The sequence below is a fragment of the Salmo salar genome, chromosome ssa20, assembly GCF_905237065.1.
Source record: "Salmo salar chromosome ssa20, Ssal_v3.1, whole genome shotgun sequence".
Classification (NCBI taxonomy): domain Eukaryota; kingdom Metazoa; phylum Chordata; class Actinopteri; order Salmoniformes; family Salmonidae; genus Salmo; species Salmo salar.
Genome location: NC_059461.1, coordinates 32,172,135 through 32,191,398, shown reverse-complemented (window position 1 = coordinate 32,191,398; position 19,264 = coordinate 32,172,135). Strand labels below are relative to the sequence as shown.

The 19,264-nt window shown below is 43.0% G+C and overlaps 2 protein-coding genes across 2 annotated transcripts; both read left to right on the top strand.

The window, feature by feature from the left end:
* Positions 1-9,481: 9,481 nt before the first annotated feature.
* On the top strand, positions 9,482-12,178 carry izumo1 (izumo sperm-oocyte fusion 1). Its single transcript, XM_014161597.2, has 8 exons — positions 9,482-9,928; positions 10,125-10,199; positions 10,291-10,374; positions 10,526-10,546; positions 10,842-10,925; positions 11,268-11,395; positions 11,541-11,691; positions 12,003-12,178. Exons 1-8 carry the CDS (start codon positions 9,643-9,645, stop codon positions 12,176-12,178), a joined length of 1,005 nt encoding a protein of 334 aa, XP_014017072.2. The 5' UTR covers positions 9,482-9,642.
* A 4,057-nt stretch (positions 12,179-16,235) lies between these two features.
* On the top strand, positions 16,236-19,149 carry dusp2 (dual specificity phosphatase 2). Its single transcript, XM_045703226.1, has 4 exons — positions 16,236-16,904; positions 17,204-17,334; positions 17,502-17,721; positions 18,166-19,149. Exons 1-4 carry the CDS (start codon positions 16,508-16,510, stop codon positions 18,378-18,380), a joined length of 963 nt encoding a protein of 320 aa, XP_045559182.1. The 5' UTR covers positions 16,236-16,507; the 3' UTR covers positions 18,381-19,149.
* The last annotated feature ends 115 nt before the right edge of the window (positions 19,150-19,264 follow it).

Sequence of the window (19,264 nt, the reverse complement as noted above, 5' to 3'; positions counted from 1 at the left end):
AAATAATTAAATGGTAGTATTTCTTCCCAAAATGTGCACAGATACGCTGTAACATCGCAACACGGAAGTTTTATTAATTTATTGCAGATAATTGTTTTACATCCAATGGTAAACAGAAATATGCATTAAATAAAAAGACCCAACGATTGACAGTGTGGATTGTTATATAATAGTCAGCATTATACATTAATTTAGTTTAATCTCCAGCTACTTTCAATACAAAACACAAACACATAAACCTGTTATTATTCTAATCAATATGCCTTCATTGAGGCTCTATCTCCTCGAGTTGTGTGAGGATCTGTGGCTATCTGTGGGGTGAACTGGGGAAAACTACTTTGAATCAGTGAAGTCTGAATCTCGGCAGCCGATTTTCTATGTCCGATGTTTTCTCCTATGATGGGAATAAAAACACCAGGGTAAATGAGGATGGGAGGAGGAACAGAGTCAGGTCGTAGGGGAGGAGACGACATGTTAACCCCACTGTTGCCCATCCCAGTGGCCACCTCAGATGGGAATACAAAGATGGGTCCAGGAAGTCCCTCTGCTGCCTCCACCCTCGTGTTTGTGCTCTGTCCTGAAGGAAGTACAAATATGGGTTACAGGGCGGGATGGGGGCCAATCTGTCTGGTTGGCCACTGGGGGCAGAGGGCAGAATGAATACTCTGGGCTGCTCCTTATCAGAGGCTGTGAAAACATAGACTGGAGGGATTCCGTTTCCTTGTATGGGCACACGGGGGAGGCCTCCACTTTGGTCTGTGTCCCCACGTGTGGAGTCTGAGGGTTGGGTGCAAGGGGCCAGGGCTGGTGGAGGGAAGGGCAGAGGGCCACATAAGTGATCACAGTTTCCACTAAGAAAACAGGAAGGATATACAATACCTGTGATAGGGGGGACAGCGCCTTTGAAAGGAGGGACAGAGGGATCAGAGTTATTAGGGGGATTAATGGGCCTGTATGGGTCCTCGGGTGGGGGTGGTGGTGTGGGTCGGAGCAGTGGAGGAGGGACAGGTTTGGGGGTGCGGTGAGGGGGAAATAGAGGGTCCTCAAAGTAAAAGGTGGGAGTGAAGGAGTCATAGTCCTTGTCCCTCTGATCCAAGGGTCTTGACAGTGGATATCTGAGCAAATGGCTAACTGGATGATGTTTTCTGCTGCTCTTAGCCATATCATCTTTATAAGAGACATAAAATGCAATTTGAATTATGGTAAAGAGCACCAAATTTGTTGATATGACGATATCAGCAGCTTACTGCCTCGTGATTTTAAATGTTAAATGTGAAGAAATGGTCACTTACTGGGAAACTGAAGGAGACTCAACTTAAGCACATGAAAAAAATTCAACATCCTTCTGTAAAAATAGAAAAAGGGAACACTGGAGTTTACGGCCTATAGAAATACATCAACAAAAGTATCAAATGAACCACAAAGTCATCTGTATAATTGAAGATATAATAATTAAATCAGAACGGAGGGTTATCTAGAAGAAAAAAAAGTCAACATTAATGTCAAGAGATGACTATCAAGATTCAGTTGCGCGTATTTTCTTTAAACAATATTGTTGTAAGGATAGGACAGGGCTACATGTTTTATGCATATAATCAAAGGGTGTGGACTAATTAGAGGTGAGATTTTTCCATGTATCACTGAAGCCCATCTGAGAGGTGACACACACAGAGAGAGAGAGAGAGAGAGAGAGCGAGCGTATGGTTATGTCCTGTATTTTGGTTAGTGTTGCTGAGAGAGAGCTTATTGGTATGTCCTGTATTAGTTGTTGCTCAGAGAGAGCGGATGGTTATGTCCTGTGTTAGTTGTTTTTTTGTGAAGTAATATTCTGTTTCATATGTTCCCAGGGGGGAAGGGGAAGGCACCTAAAGAGTGCTTAGGCAAGAGACTTGCGGGCATACATAACCCGTAGTATTAACTGTCTATGCACACTAGGTAAGACCTGGGTGGACCACCCCCTGTATTTTGGTTAGCGCACCAGGTGGTGCTAGTTAGGTAAGTAGTGGGTTATCAGGTAAGGTAGGAGAGGGGGCTTTGACATTTACTTTCTTTGCTTTGGTTCCGTTCAGCCCCTTTTCCCCAAATTTACCGTGTGAAGAAATAAATTCCCAGTAAATGGTAAATTCTCTGCCTTTGTCACCCTTACTCGCACCTACAATCCCATACCTTTTTCACTCCATGGGGAGTTAAGTTGTAGCAGGGTGTTGCGTTCCCTCTTCCTAGGGGCGTGCGTAACAACAGCATTTAATCAAATAGCAAGATTACACCTAGATAGCAACATAGTATTTTGCCATAGGAATGTTTAATATCAGATAAACATGTGGTTGCTAAATCCAGATACATAACAGTAGTAACAGAAGCTTCTTTATAGGCACGTTAAATAGAAACTAAGGTGGTCTGATACACATGCCCTTTCAGGCCATGCAACAAAACAGTGATTCACCAGACCACCACGTAGCTCAAGGCTACATATCAAATTTGTGTTAATTGATTTTGGAATCGTAAAAGCCATTGCCTTGTATAATTAAACAAGTATTGTATTTTCATTATACAATGTGGTCAGAACCAAACGCAAGATGTGATGCGTGTTTTACATTTTTCATTACCTAAAGGTCTGAAATCTGGAAAGTCACTCCATGAGGATGATGCTTGTAAGTACATGTTCATATATTAGTATATATATATACACATTTCCATATTGACATAGCATCTCTGTTTCACTGACACTAAAACGTCTCCATGCAAAGTTTAAAGTTGTGTTTTTTTGCATGCCTCCTTTCATCGTGGTTGTGCCACCCTACTCCACTATTTAAATCAATTTAGTCCTACTTCAGGCCAACAGCCTGAAAGGATGGGACACCACCACTTAACACACCCTGTAACTCTTCTGATGTCAAGTCTCGTGCACCCAAATAACTCTCTGCAGCTGCCACCACAACTTCGATTTTCTGCGACTTACGTTCCATCCATGCAGTACAGTTGATAACCATTGTCTTATGTTTCAGCCAATATATGTTTCAGCCGATCTTCCTGAAACATATATCACTTGTTGACCAACCCTCTGTACTGGTACAGATCTTCTGCTCACACCACTCCTCTCAGGATCCCACCCCCTTGACCCATCTTCCTCTACTTTCTTCACTGCCTCAGCATATGACAACTTCTGCACTACTCTAACCCTGGAAACCTCAACCTGCCTCTCTCTCATGGGACATTTCTGATCCCCAGCCCCATGGGCACCCTTATAACTAACACATACCACTACTTTCCCCAATGTTACACATCCTTTGTCTCATGTCCTTCTGCACACTTCTTACACCTACAGTGGATATAGAAAGTCTACACACCCCTGTTAAAATGCCGGGTTTTTGTGATGTAAAAGAATGAGACAAAGATAAATCATGTCAGAACTTTTTCTACTGTTAATGTGACCTATAATGTGAACAATTCAATTGAAAAACAAACTGAAATCTTCGAGGGGGAAAAATGAAAAATAAAAACCTTACAATAACCTGGTTGCATAAGTGTGCACACCCTCTTATAACTGGGGATGTGGCTGTGTTCAGAATGAACCAATCACATTCAAACTCATGTTAAATAGAAGTCATTACACACCTGCCATCATTTAAAGTGACTCTGATTAATCACAAATAAAGTTCAGCTGTTCTAGTAGGATGTTCCTGACGTTTTCTTAGTTGCATCTCAGAGCAAAAGCCATGGTCCGCAGAGAGCTTCCAAAGCATCAGAGGGATCTCATTGTTGAAAGATATCAGTCAGGAGAAGGGTACAAAATAATTTCCAAAGCATTACATATACCATGGAACACAGTGAAGACAGTCATCATCAAGTGGAGAAATATGGCACCACAGAGACATTACCAAGAACTGGACATCCCTCCAAAATGTATGAAAAGATGAGGAGAAAACTGGTCAGGGAGGCTTCCAAGAGGCCTACAGCAACATTAAAGGAACTGCAGGAATTTCTGGCAAGTACTGGCTGTGTGCTACATGTGACAACAATCTCCCGTATTCTTCATATGAATGGGCTATGGGGTAGGGTGGCAAGACGGAAGCCTTTTCTTACAATGAGAAACATCTAAGCCCGGCTGAAGTTTGCAAAAACAAACATCAAGTCCCCCAAAAGCACGTGGGAAAATGTGTTATGGTCTGATGAAACCAAGGTTGACCTTTTTGGCCATAATTCCAAAAGGTATGTTTGGCGCAAAAACAACACTGCACATCACCCAAAGAACACCATACCCACAGTGAAGCATGGTGGTGGCAGCATCATGCTTTGGGGCTGTTTTTCTTCAGCTGGAACCGGGGCCTAAGTCAGGGTGGAGGGAATTATGAACAGTTCCAAATACCAGGCAATTTTGGCACAAAACCTTCAGGCATCCGTTAGAAAGGTGAAGATGAAGAGGAAGTTCACCTTTCAGCACGACAACGACCCAAAGCACACATCCAAATCCACGAAAGCATGGCTTCACCAGAAGAATATTAACATTTTGGAATGGCCCAGCCAGAGCCCAGACCTGAATCCAATTGAACATCTCTGGGGTGACCTGAAGAGGGCTGTGCACAGGAGATGTCCTCGCAATCTGACAGATTTGGAGCGCTTTTGTAAAGAAGAGTGGGCAAATATTGCCACATCAAGATGTGCCATGCTAATAGACTCCTACCCAAAAAGACTGAGTGCTGTAATAAAATCAAAAGGTGCTTCAACAAAGTATTAGTTTAAGGGTGTGCACACTTATGCAACCAGGTTATTGTGAGTTTTTATTTTTCCCCCTCAAAGATTTCAGTTTGTTTTTCAATTGAATTGTTGACGTTATAGGTCACATTAAAGGTGGAAAAAGTTCTGACATGATTTATCTTTGTCTCATTCTTTTACATCACAAAAACCTGGCATTTTAACAGGGGTGTGTAGACTTTTTAGATCCACTGTAGGAACCTCCCTCCTACACACTTCTGCCACATACCCATAAGCTTGACACCTGTAACAATGTAATGTATTCGGCACAAAAGCTCATACAAGATAACTTATTTCTCTTAAAATCACTTCGGGCAAAGACTCAACATCAAAACTAAAAATAACAGACAATGACTCTTCTGTCTCACCACTCACGCCACCCTGTCTGCGTCGCCCCAAACGACGAGCATCACAAACATAGAGAATCTTCCCCTTCAGTTGGTCAACTTTTACATTTACTTCTATGCCAGTAATCACGCCCTTCACTTGAGAGCAAAACAATTCACATTTCTTTCCCCCATTCATTTAACGTGGATCGCCTTCTCCTTCTGACCAGCAGAAACACAAACAATTATCACAAGACCACTTCTGGTTACCCTCACAGATTCCATTGCACCCAACTCTGTTTTCACCCACCCTGAAACCACAAATGGATCAGACAAAAGGCAAGTGTCCACTTTTTCCAAAAACTTCACTCCTACTGTCACAGACTCTTCTTTATCCTGACCCTTGGTGCAAGCCTCAGGCTCCGAGAACTTCACCACATCACCCACCTCTGATACTTCGACCTCATTTATTTCCACTTCTCCTGTCAGCTCACTCTGCTTCCACTTTCTACCATTCTTCTTTAACAAACCATCTCCCTTTTCCCCGCCATTTTTTACTGACTCAAGCTCACCCTCTTCCTCTCTCTCTCTCTTAGACCTCCTCTGCCTCTCTTTTTCCCTCCATTCCTCCACCATATTCCAAGTATACGTCTCCTTATGATAATACTGCACTACTCCTGACATCTTGTTCTTGCCTTGTCAAGGGATGCAATTTAACCAGCTGTCACAATCTCCGCACAATCACAATCACAATCAATCTCCGCACAAACCCCTCGGGATGTCACTGTCGAAAACCTTGAAATTAGGTAATCGGCTCGGCCTGGCCTTATGCATTTGTATGCCCATATATGGTAGTAAGTCAGACCAAGGATTTTAAGGTACAGATCAATAGCCAAGATACTCTGCTTTCTGCATACGCCCTGCTTTTGCAGATAGGGGCTACCGTTCTCATACCAAACTGAATTGAATAAAGACAACAAATAGGGTCCCCAAATATGGGGATTTTATATTTACGAGGGTATTTAACTGTATTTACAGTGCCTTTGGAAAGTATTCAAAATGACAAAGCAAAAACTTGTTTTTAGAAACGTTTGCTAATTTATAAAAAATGTAAAACTGAAATATTACATTTACATAAGTATTCAGACCCTTTACTCAATACTTTGTTGAAGTACCTTTGGCAGTGATTACAGCATCGATTCTTCTTGGGTATGACGCTACAAGCTTGGCACACCTGTATTTGTGGAGTTTCTTCCATTCTTCTCTGCAGATCCTCTCAAGCTCTGTCAGATTGGATGGGGAGCGTTGCTGCACAGCTATTTTCAGGTCTCTCCAGAGATGTTCGATCGGGTTCAAGTCCGGGCTCTGGCTGGGCCACTCAAGGACATTCAGAGACTTGTCCCGAAGCCACTACTGCATTTGGGCTCCCGGGTGGCGTAGCGGTCTAAGGCACTGCATCTCAGTGCAAGAGTCGTCACTACAGTCCCTGGTTCGAAACCAGGCTGAATCAAATCGTCCGTGTTTGGTAGGCCGTCATTGTAAATAAGAATTTGTTCTTAACTGACTTGCCTAGTTAAAGGTTAAATAATGGCTGTGTGCTTAGAATAGTTGTCCTGTTAGAAGGTGAACCTTCGCCCCAGTCTGAGGACCTGAGCGCTCTGGAGCAGGTTTTCATCAAGGATCGCTCTGTTCAGCTTTGCCTTGATCCTGACTAGTCTCCCAGTCCCTGTCGCTGAAAAACATCCCCACAGTATGATGCTGCCACCACCATGCTTCACCGTAGGGATGGTGCCAGGTTTTCTCCAGATTTGTTGCTTGGCATTCAGAACAAAGAGTTCAATCTTGCTTTCATCAGACCAGAGAATCTTGTTTCTCATGGTCTGAGAGTCCTTTAGGTGCCTTTTGGCAAACTCCAAGCGGGCTGTCATGTGCCTTTTACTAAGGAGTGGCTTAGTCTACCATAAAGGCCTGATTGGTGGAGTGCTGCAGAGATGGTTGTCCTTCTGGAACGTGCTCTCATCTCCACAGAGGACCTCTGGAGATCTTGGTCACCTCCCTGACAAAGGCCCTTTCCCCCCCGATTGCTCAGTTTGGTATCCAGAATGGCGTCCAGTTCTAGGAATAGTCTTGGTAGTTCCAAACCTCCATTTAAGAACGATGGAGGCTGCCGCTGTGTTCTTGGGGACCTTCAATGCTGCAGAAATGTTTTGGTACCCTTCCCCAGATCTCTGCCTCGACACAATGCTGTCTCTGAGCTCTACGGACAATTCCTTCGAAGGAAATGGTTTGGTTTTTGCTCTGACATGTACCGTCAACTGTGTGGGACCTTATATAGACAGGTGTGTACCTTTCCAAATCATCTCCAATGAATTGAATTTACCACATGTGGACTCCAATGGAGTTGTAGAAACATCTCAAGGATGATCAATGGAAACAGGATGAACCTGAGCTCTGAATACTTATGTAAATAAGGTAATTCTGATTAATATTTATAATATATGTGCAAACATTTCTAAAAACATGTTTTTGCTTTGTCTTTATGAGGTATTGTGTGTAGATTGCTGAGGATTTTTTGTTATTTAATCCATTTTAGAATATGGCTGTAATGTAACAAAATGTGGAAAAAGTCAAGGGGTCTGAATACTTTCCGATGGTATGTATCAATAGACCGTCCTTACTATTATTTGCTATTGAATTAAATTTAAATAAAGTGTCTTGACATGTAAATAATAATTTGCAATGACTAATGTACATGCATGGAATATTGATTAGTTGGTGTTATCACTTGGTGATTTTCCTCTCATTATAATCCAGTCATTGTTTATTGTAAAGCCACGTACACATTCTGGTTTCCAAAAACATGGAGTCAGTTGATCTGTTATTATAGCAACACGTTATGTTTAAACTTACATAGAATAGTTGAACGTAACTAATAGTAACTACAATAGTAAATCAAACCATTCCTGTTCATTGTAATTGTTTATCAACTAATTAATGATTGCAATCAATCATTGTTTCATATACATTATCTGCTGTTACCATGAACTGTTGAGTAATTTCATTCTGGATACCAAAGTAGTTTTAGAACAGCTACATGGGTTTAATGTAAAGTGTTCTTACAGTGTTCTGTCCCAAATGGCACCCTATTATTGCGCTACTTTTAACATTTTATTTTACCCCCAAATTTTTAACTTGTCATAGCTGCAACTCCCGAACAGGCTCGGGAGAGGCGAAGGTGGAGTCATGCGTTCTCCGAAACATGACCCACCTAACCGCGCTCTTAACACTTCCCAGTTTAAGACAGAAGCCAGCTGCACCAATGTGTCAGAGGAAACACCGTTCAACTAGCAACCGGGGCCAGCATGCAGGCACCCGGCCCAACACAAGGAGTCGCTAGGGCGCAATGAGCCAAGTAAAGCCCCTAACCCAGACGCTGGGCCAATTGTGCACCTTCCTATGGGACTCCCGGACACGGCCGGTTGTGGCACAGCCCAGGAATGAACCCGGGTGTGTAGTAAAGCCTGTAGCACTGAGATGCAGTGCCTTAGACCACTGAGCCACTTGGGAGGCCCAGTTCACTACTTTCGACCAGGGCCCATAGGTTTCTTGTCCAAAATAGTGCACTTTAGGGAATAGGGTGCTATTTGGGACGTAGCCTGGGTTTGTTACACAGGGTTCATTCTGTTGCTTTATCCATGTCCAGTCATTCTGATAAGTATGGTTTTGATAACAGATAGATATAGCCAGCCAATAAAAAATGGATGTCATTTACATGGTTTGTCTCCTGTCTATCATTGTTAGCCTATTATGTTATTAGTTGTTTTACTGTCATGCCCTGGCAATATATAGCTCAGTGTTGAAAACACCCTGATGAATGCTTTAATACTGAAACACTGACTGCATCCCAACTGGAACCCTGTTCACTGGCCTATATAATGCACTGCTTTTGAACAGATCCCTATGGGCCCTTGTCAGAAGTATTATACTGCATAGAGAATAGGGTGCCAATCATGAACACCTTTTATTGACCCTCCATGACTATACATTATCATGTCAGCTATGTTGTTATTATATTAGTGGATTTGATCGAGCAGTTACAGGCCTTCACTGTTTCACATGCCCAGCTTCCACCACTGAGTGTCAGCAGTGAGCCACAAACTTAACAAAGTGTTCCCATTAGTCCTACATTGAACTATGCAAAGCAATACAGTTGTGATGTCCCTGTAAAGTTACTGCAGGAACACAGTAGAATTATATTTCTATGAAGTGTTTTTAAGTGTTTCAAACTTTAGTGTTTGTGACTTCACAGTACTATGTGTTGCTTGCTGCCATAGAAATGGAATTCTTCATTCTAATTCTATAGTACTCATTCTAATTCTACCACTTAAGTTGCTTTTGTTTAGTGAGCAGTTAGCAAGTTTATCTTCCCGTATTAGAAGGTTGTATATTGTTCCTGCCAACATTGCCCAGTAGACATTAAAACAGCTGTCATGGAGTTACGCATTTGTAGAGCATCATAATGCTTTGGTGTTGAAACGACTTAGGTCAATCGCTCTCCATCTCTATGTCAGTAAAGTTAGCTATGGAAAAGGCAGTTAGGGCCCTGTCTTTCCCCCTGTCTGTCTGGCTCCTGTCTTTCCCCAGCCTTCTATGTCTGCTGTCCCTGCTGTGCTGTGTCCCTGCAGGGAGACCCTGTCTGCAGTGTGACCGCAGGGTCAGGCTCCTCCATGAAGACTACCTATTGGCTGCTGCCTCTGCCACCGTAGAGGACCAGATAGAACTGAAGAATATTCTAGACTACGCCTACGTCACCTACACAACCACCAGCAACCAGTATAGCGGAGTTATTGGTAGGTGGTGGTTACTTACGAGCCAAGCGCACTACCAACTGTGCCATAAAGGTCCAGGCCTCTTAGTAGGCGTTACAGTGCACGTTAGTAAGTGTGTGTGTGTGTGTGTGTGTGTGTGTGTGTGTGTGTGTGTGTGTGTGTGTGTGTGTGTGTGTGTGTGCGTGTGGTGTACGTGTGTACGTGTGTGTGCGCCCAGACCCGACCACCCTATACAGGGCCAGTACAGAATACCAGAGTGAGTTTGACCGTTTCCAAGGCAGCCAACTCACAGGTGTGTGCCTGCGTGCGTGCGTGCGTTTGTGCTTGTGTATTTGTGTGCGTGTGAAACTGACTACCGTCTGTCTGTCCTCTCCCTGTGTAAGGGCCTCTGACGTTTGAGGCCATTCAAATTCTGGAGAAAGGCAGGAAAATTCTAGAGAAACACCTGCAGACTTTTGTCCAGAAAGGTGAAGGGTTCAGCTGTAGCCAAGTGTTAATATCAACAATACCAACAGTAATACTAACAGTGTAATATGTTTATGATTCTTTCTGTAATAACAGTGTATGGCAACACTTTACATAGAGTGGAATTTAACTAATGTCTTTTCATTTTGTCAGGTCTCTGCCCAAACAAATGTGGTAAGCCCATGATCAAATTAATTAATTAGTCTTTTAATCTGCCATTCCTTTCACCCCCTTCCATAGTGCCATCATTTCATCACTTTTACTTTGATTTCCATATCATTACCTCACCTATGGGCCTGTGATCACACACACACACACACACACACACACACACACACACACACACACACACACACACACACACACGCGCGCACGCGCACACGTACACACACACACACACACAACCTCTTCCGTTACAGTTATTACTTTATAGATCAGCAACAACTTGTGCTCTCTTTCTAAACTGCAGGGTTGCTGTACCAGAGAGTAATGAACTGCCTTTCCTGTCAGTACAAGCTGCACACCTGCCCCTCTACCACTCAGGACTGCGGTGGTGAGTGTGTGTGCGTGCATCCATGTGTGCGTCCATGCGTGGGCGAGCCTGTGTGTGTGTGTGTGTGTGTGTGTGTGTGTGTGTGTGTGTGTGTGTGTGTGTGTGTGTGTGTGTGTGTGTGTGTGTGTGTGTGTGTGTGTGTGTGTGTGTGTGTGTGTGTGTCTTTATGCAGCAGTGCTGTCTACTCTTCTTGAATGTCATAGATTTCTTAGGTAATACTGACCTGTTCAAACTATTTTAGTCTGAGGTTAAATCAATCCCTCTGTCTATCCCTCCCTTCCTCTAACCATTCTTCTCTCTTCCTCACTCCCTCCCCCCTCCCCCTACTCCTCTCTCTGGTAGAGTATCCAGTGGAGGCAGCAGAGGGGGGACAGGCAGTGTTGGACTGTTTCCTCCCCTGGCATAGTCTAGTGGTGGGCCAGCCAGATTATCACTACACCTGGGCTCCAGGGACGCAAAGGACTGCAAATGTAAGACGTGAGGGTGCACACACACACACACACACACACACACACGCAGACAAACACACAGGAGCATTCTGGCTTTGAACACATACATGTAATGTTATTCATTTTGTCTTTCATCCATCCCTTTCCCATTTTCACTTCCCTCTAGCTGACAGAGGGTGATTTCAGAGTGTTGGTGGTTACTGAGGATTCCTCTGTGGTGCTGAACCAGCTGCATGTCGATGAGGAGGGCATGTACCGCTGCCTCCTAACGGATGGCAAAGGAACTGTCCTTTCACGCACACACTTCCTGCTCACTGGTAGGCCAGTTTGAATACATGTAGCCCCTGGCCTACTTCAGAAATGCATCGTCCCTTTCTCCCTTCCCTGAATGTTAAAGTGATAAGAGTTGTTAAAAGTTATATTCTTTGCTTTCACTTATCCAGCTGTGTTAGATTAGTGATTACTTCAAGAGGACAGATCAGTCTTTAACAAAGCCATTGATAGAGGCATAGACATTCAGGAGTTACAATTCTCCAGTAGAATAGGCATGAAATCGGATGGAAATAAAGACGTTTGGAAACAGAATAGGCCAGATCACCCTTCACCTCTCCCTCTCTTTTGTCCACAGTCACCCCGTCACCTGTCCCGACTCCCAGATCTCTCCTCACCCTGCCCTCCCTCCCTCCTAGTTATGATGCCTCCCCCATTTCTCACCCTCCCACTGACCTCCTGCTGGTCATCATCATCATAATTACTGCCCTGAGTCTGACGGCCAGCCTAGGCCTTGCTATTGCTTTTGGGTGAGAGAGGGATGGAGGGTGAGAGTGGGGGACAGAGTGAATGATGGGGTGAGGGAGAGGGAGGGAGAAAGACAGAGAAAGGGGAGGAGGAGATAGTGACAGAATGAGTGATTGATTAAATTATGAATGATTGCTTAAATATTTGAGTGGGAGAGACAGAGAGGGGGAGAGAGATGATGGAGGAATGATGGAGGGATTCATTAGAAAAAATATGAATGGATGTTCAAAAGATGAATTGAGAAGTTTGGCCATGTGAAATTGGCAGAACCAGGACAGATCTTCTGTGGTAGCAGACAAGTCCAATCTCATTTCCCTTCCAAAATTCAAAATATGCCCTGTGTAGGAAATCGCACCGATAGAATTGTTCCTCATTACCCTCATATCCCACAGCCTCCCAACAGATGTTACATTTTGAAGTGTCTACTGTCAGTTGCCCGGAATAGTAGATACAGAATTACAATAAATAGGAAAGATACTACACATACAGCAGAGTGAGAAGTAACAGAAATGTAAACTTTTTCCTTGAATAATCAAGGACACATTTCTGGTGTCAGAGTTGAAGAGAAAATAGAATGACATCATGTCATAAAGACTGAACAATGTGTGTGTGTGTGTGTGTGTGTGTGTGTGTGTGTGTGTGTGTGTGTGTGTGTGTGTGTGTGTGTGTGTGTGTGTGTGTGTGTGTGTGTGTGTGTGTGTGTGTGTGTGTTCTACCACCAGATTGATTACTCTGAGACAACAGAGAGAAGAGGAGGAGAGGGAAGGGAAGGGGAGAGATGATGACAGAGGAACAAGAATGTGACTGATGTGGAATATGAGAAGGGATGGACAAGATTTTGAGTTAAATAAACACAAAAGAGTTAAGAGAAAGGGTGTAAATTAATATTGATACTGTTAATAACTGTATCTCAGATAATGTAGCACACACACACACACACATCATTTAATTTAATTCACTTGATTGACCTCAATAAGGTTTTCTGAACGGAGAGAAGATTATAGACACGTGGGATAGGATGAAAAGAGGGAGGATGAGAGGAGTGAGGGATGGAGGTAAAACTCCTGGATTACAGACTTTTTCAGATTAATATTCCCAAACGTTAACATAATTCTAGATAATCCACTGTGGGAGCAGGAGGGGAGGGTAAGTGAGGGGGAGGGAAGGGGAAACAGAGACAGTTTTCATATTCAAGTTTCCTTTTCATTCAGATAAAGAGAGTATGAAAAAGTGGGATAGAGAGAGACACGTGAGTGAGAGAGGGAGGGAGGAGAGAGGGACATAACAGAGAAGTAAAACAGTCTACATTAGGGCCCTTCACTCATCATCACCATCAGTATTTTGTACTGGAGTTATTAGCCAATCAATCAATCAAAAGATAGTTTCCTCTCGCAAAAAAATATTCCATTTGCAAAACCAGCTCCTTCAAAGTGTCCATTGTGTCTCTGCAAAGCGTCATGGTTGCTCAACATTGATATGCGCAATAATACTGTTGATGAACATACACACAAGGTTTTTCTTCACTTGTGCAATGTAATCAAGTGAGTGAAACTGAAAACAAGCTAAGTTATTAGTCATCTTACCTTTCAAAATATTTGAATTTCCTATCTTAACCTTTATTAGTAATAAGAGATACAGGGTCTTGACTACTGTAGCGCTTTTGTTTTATTTCCCACCTTCATGGAATAGCCCCTTTTACTGACAATGCTTGACTTTAAAAGAGACTTGTCACACTGCCTCAGTGTTAGCCACAGCATCCTACATTATGAGGGAGGCATCAATAATTAATTTCACTGTTGCATTGCTCACTGACTCGTTTGGAAAATTAACAAAGTGTATTTTCCCCTATGAAGGTTTTAAAGGTGTGTGTGTGTGTGTGTGTGTGTGTGTGTGTGTGTGTGTGTGTGTGTGTGTGTGTGTGTGTGTGTGTGTGGGGTCATGGGGGTGTTTTCCTCTTGTCGTTCGCTCACATGTCAGCATTACAGGAAGCTGTACCACACACATCCTGTTACTCTAACCTCCATGCGCACCCTCAGGTGCGTTGACACACACACAGTCTCTATTTAAGGAAGGATCATAGAACACTGTACTGTAGCTCTCTGAGTAATATTCTGGGTTTTGTGTGGGAGAGCATGACAGATTGTGTTTGTATTGCACGTCAGTAAAGCTAGCTCAGCGGTTGGCAAGCATGATATGTGTTGCGTGAGTGTGCCTGTTGGCAATTATAACCGTGTGTGTGTGTGTGTGTGTGTGTGTGTGTGTGTGTGTGTGTGTGTGTGTGTGTGTGTGTGTGTGTGTGTGTGTCACTCTGGCACAATACGTGCAGTCTCAGCTTACAAAGGCAAGGGAGGGGGAAAGAGAGAACGGGAGATGGAGGGAGAGAAAGGAAGTGGAGTGGGAGGGAAAGAGTGGGAGAAAGAGTGAATGGATGTGCTGTGGATTACAAGGAAGTGGTGGAGAAGGGAGCAGGAGGTCAGATGACTGTTTAGCTGTATTTTGTGCTGATGGAAGGTAGATACTCTAGCATAGTACCACAGTCCTGCTGCCTACATACAACTACATCATTACAACTACATACATCATCACTGCACACAGTTATGACTCACCAGTGGTAGACAATCATGGTTACTATTGTTGTTGTAAAGAATGAATGGAGCCAAAGTTGAAACAGAGTTATGAATAACAGAGTTAATTAATGCTATGAAAGAGAGTTAATAAATGGAATTCTACAGAACATTAGCTCAGATTAGGGACAACTCCAACCAGACTGGGGTCAGATTAACATGTAAATCAGAGAGAGGGAGGGAGCGAGAGAGAGGGGGTGGGAAACAGTTTATGAATAGGGGATGATGTAAATATTTACCCTTCTCTGCTGTGCAGAATAGCCTAACTCATTACATAAACGCTCACACACACATGCATGAATGCACCCACCAATTCACACACACACACACACATAGTCCTGCAGCCTGGTATATTCCATGCCTGTTTGTTTGGCACATTTTCTTTATAATATTCTCAACATTCACAAAATAGTTGATTTTCTTACTTTTTAATTCTGCATTGTTGGGAAAGGGCTCATAAGTAAGCATTTCACAGTAAAGTCTACACCTGCTGTATTTGGCGCATGTGACAAATAACATTTGATTTGATTTAAAGCTGCAATCTGCAGTTAGAACAATAACAAAGCGGACACCCTGAATCCCTCCCTTGAGATGACGTAGAGGCACCTTCCCTCTGCATCATGATTTCAACGGTAGAGTTGCACCTCTAGGGTGAAAAAGAGATAGATTTACTACTAAATGACCAAAATATATAACTTTTGAAACAAACTGTCAAAATGAAGACCAGAATTGACTTGCTTCACTTTAACTATGCCTAAAACATGTATTTTTGATGAAAAGTTACTCGTAAAATAATATATATATATTATTTTATATATATATATATATATATATATATATATTACTGCATCTCAAACAGACATTCACACACTTTGTATCTGTTCTGTAGTTTGGATGGGTGGCTGGCTGGCTTTCCAAACTATGGATATCCATTCTAATCAACAGCAAGGTATTAATTCTAATCAACGTTCACACGTCCAACTGTAACCAAAGGCAAGGACACAACTAGAGGATGGGAACTGAAACAAAGATATTTATCTGACCATAACCTTTAACCCAACCCTAAACGTATCTGTAAACCCTTGATTGATAACAAAATAGTATGTAAATAATAATATGTTTTATATGTCATAGGCTACCCCCCTGCAATTTCAATGAATCAGCCGTGAATCAATGGAAACAGTTTAAATGAAATGTGTGTGTGTTAAAAATGGGTGCTTCAAGTCTAAACATGATGTAATTTAGATAGAACAAACACAGGGTAAACCCTGAGCACCACGTGTGGTTTTGGAAAATCTGAGTTTTTACGTCAAACACCTTATAAGGAGTTCCGGTACAGACAGATGAGCTTATATGGTCGTTCCGTCTGTGATGTGTCCTTCTTATGTGGAAAAAGAGGGCGGAGTAGCAGTTTGGTATAAAACCCTGCCCCTCCAATCTCATCCCATCTCTTAACAAGAAACAAGAGGTAAAGACAGTTTAGTACTGATTTCGAGGTGAATTGTTTATGGAAATAGTCATATTCAGTACTCTCTGGCTGAAGTCAAATTGTTTGAATTAGTTGATCAAGTTTTAAATATATTCTGATCAAGAACAAGTTTGTTTTGACAAACATTTTGTTGCTTTTAGGCTAGTCTATAACTTTCCACAGGAGAAACAAATCAAAGCGTAATTTTTTTTACCTGTTTATTTTTGGGACCAGAACTAAATAATGTGTTCAAGCAGCGAACCTCTGGAGATAACTGGTATTGAGTTGGCCCACATCCTCAGAACTCCCCGGGACCAGTTCGCCTCAGGCGGCTGTGTACTGCTGGACTGTCGGCCTTTCCTTGCCTTTTCCAGGACTCACATCTCTGAGTCCCGCAATGTCAACTGGAACTCGATGCTCCGGCGTCGGTCCAAGAGCTCCGTTGTTTGTTTGGAGTGGTTGGTCGCGGACAAGGACCTCCTTGGTCAGCTGTGCAGGGGGGATTTCTCGCCAATGGTGGTGCTTGATGAGAGTAGCCTTTCTATGGCCGAACTGAAAGGGGAAAGCTTGGCCAGTATGCTGCTGAACGCTCTACAAGCCGATGTCCAATCCAGCTCAGCACAGATCTGCTTTCTACAAGGTGAGATTTACTAGGCTACAAAGCAAAACAAGTCGACTATTAGATTCATTTTGAATGAAATCAAATGGGCCTATAAAATAGAATAAGAATACCCCAAAAAGTCCAAAGTTGGAGTTGTTAATTAATATTTTTAGGCCAAAATATTATAATAACCATATTATTTTGTTACACACATTTTTTTTAAAATAATTTCCTCTACAAACCATCATCTAACTAGGTCATGTTCCTATCTGGTACAGAAGAGGTAAGGAGTTATGTCATGAGCTGCTGAGTGACATTGTAATGTTTCTCAATGGCAGGTGGCTTTGAGGGGTTCCATGAAGAATATCCAGAAGTCTGTTTCAACTCCCCAGGCCTGCTGGGACACAGCCCTGCAATGATGGACCCGGAGCCAAGCGTGACAGGGCGGAAAACACCACTCTATGATCAGGTGAGAAACTTGGAAAATAACTGAAACAGTTGCATGTGGACATTTGTTCTCAGACATTTGTCCACTACTTTATTTGGTTTGGGATGTTTTTCCTTCATGGATTGAAATCAAAGTCATGTTTTGGTTGGTTATTGTTTTTGTTTGGTTGGTTTGTGTTCGATTAACAGGAGGGTCCGGTGGAGCTCCTCCCCTTCCTGTTCCTGGGCAGTGCAGTTCATTCGTCACGGCGCGAAACTCTCACTGCAGCGGGGATCACGGCAGTGCTCAACGTGTCCTCCTCCAGCCCCAACCTATATGAAGAGGACCTAAAATACATGAGACTCACTGTAGAGGACAGCCTGGCTGCAGACATCGCAGCTCGCTTCCCTGAGGCCATCGCCTTCATAGGTCAGTTCTACTACTAGCATCACCTTCTGGGTGTGTCCCAACAAAGGCACCTTATTCTAATTTGGTACGCAGACATTGGTCAGGTTCCCCTGCTCAGATGTTGCAGTCATCCACCAATGGTTGCGTGCCATGTCATCGACTGTGGCGTCGTGCACCAGATTAATATAACATATGATGTGGTAAGCTGATACGTAAAGTATCTATCAAGGCATTGTTGCTGACGCATGCCAGATCTTACGTCTGAGCAGGGGAACACGACCATTGTCTCCTCTCCTTAATTTGAAAAAGCGGGACAGGTGAAAGATTGCCAATTTCTGGGACATTTCTTTCACATATATCTAGATTGAAGAGATGAGGAAGGAAACCATTTTAGACTATTGAGACTGTGTGCTAAAACACAGAGCTCAAAGCTAACTACCCTGCTCTGTACCTTCTCTGTTGCAGACTCGGTGAAGGAGAGTGGTGGTCGTGTGCTGGTGCACTGCCAGGCCGGCATCTCTCGCTCGGCCACTATCTGTCTGGCCTACCTCATCCACGCCCGCCGCGTCCGATTGGACGAGGCCTTCGACTTCGTGAAGCAGCGACGCCAGGTCATCTCTCCCAACCTGGCCTTCATGGGACAGCTGCTACAGTTTGAGACCGACGTTCTGTGTCACTGACCCCATCATTAGCCATATATTTATATATATGCCTTGCCACTAACAAGACTTGCAGAGATATATTTCTGAGGAAGACTCAAGAGAAATGTATTGTATATATGCACTTCCACTAGGTGGATTAGTCCAAAAAGTTGACTTGGACTGTGATGAATAATGTGTATCGATTTCACACGTTTTTATGTGTCTCTGCATGGCCACAGCCTCATAACTGCTCAGAGAAATGTTTACCCACTCTGCCAGTGGCTGGGCTGTATCTGAGAGAAACCCACAGACAGTACATGGTGAGAGAAATGTATATCTGCTGTACTGCTGGCAGGAGAAATATATATGTGTGTGCTATTTGCCTTTTTGGACATTTTGCAAGGGCTGACATAAAGGCCTATACTGTGCGGTAAACCCCAGCAAGCTGTTGGGTACCGGAGTAATAACTACTGTCTGTAAAACTAAATGTGAATGATTTGTATCTTGATCAGGTGATTTAATGTATTAAGGGCAATACATCAATGCAATCAATTTCCTAACACCAGTGCAAATCTGAAACAAGCTCATCCTCATCAAATCATAGGTGTTGGCTGTAGCTTGCAGGTCTGCTCTGGGCAAAGGGAAGAAGCCATCTCAATCGTTATGGTGTTTTTATAAAACTTATTTTGACTAATTTTATTATGGTTTTGACAGTATTGTGTAACTGTCGGTTACTGCACTTTATTTGCCAATGTGGAGGCAGATTCCTGCTGTTTTTCACAGATTAAATACTTTATAAACTGGAAAACACATGTTTGTCTATGTATGTTTATATAATGACGCCCTGTATACATACAGAGCCTTCAGAAAATATTCACACCCCTTTACTTTTTCCAAATTTTGTGGAGTTACAGCCTGAGTAT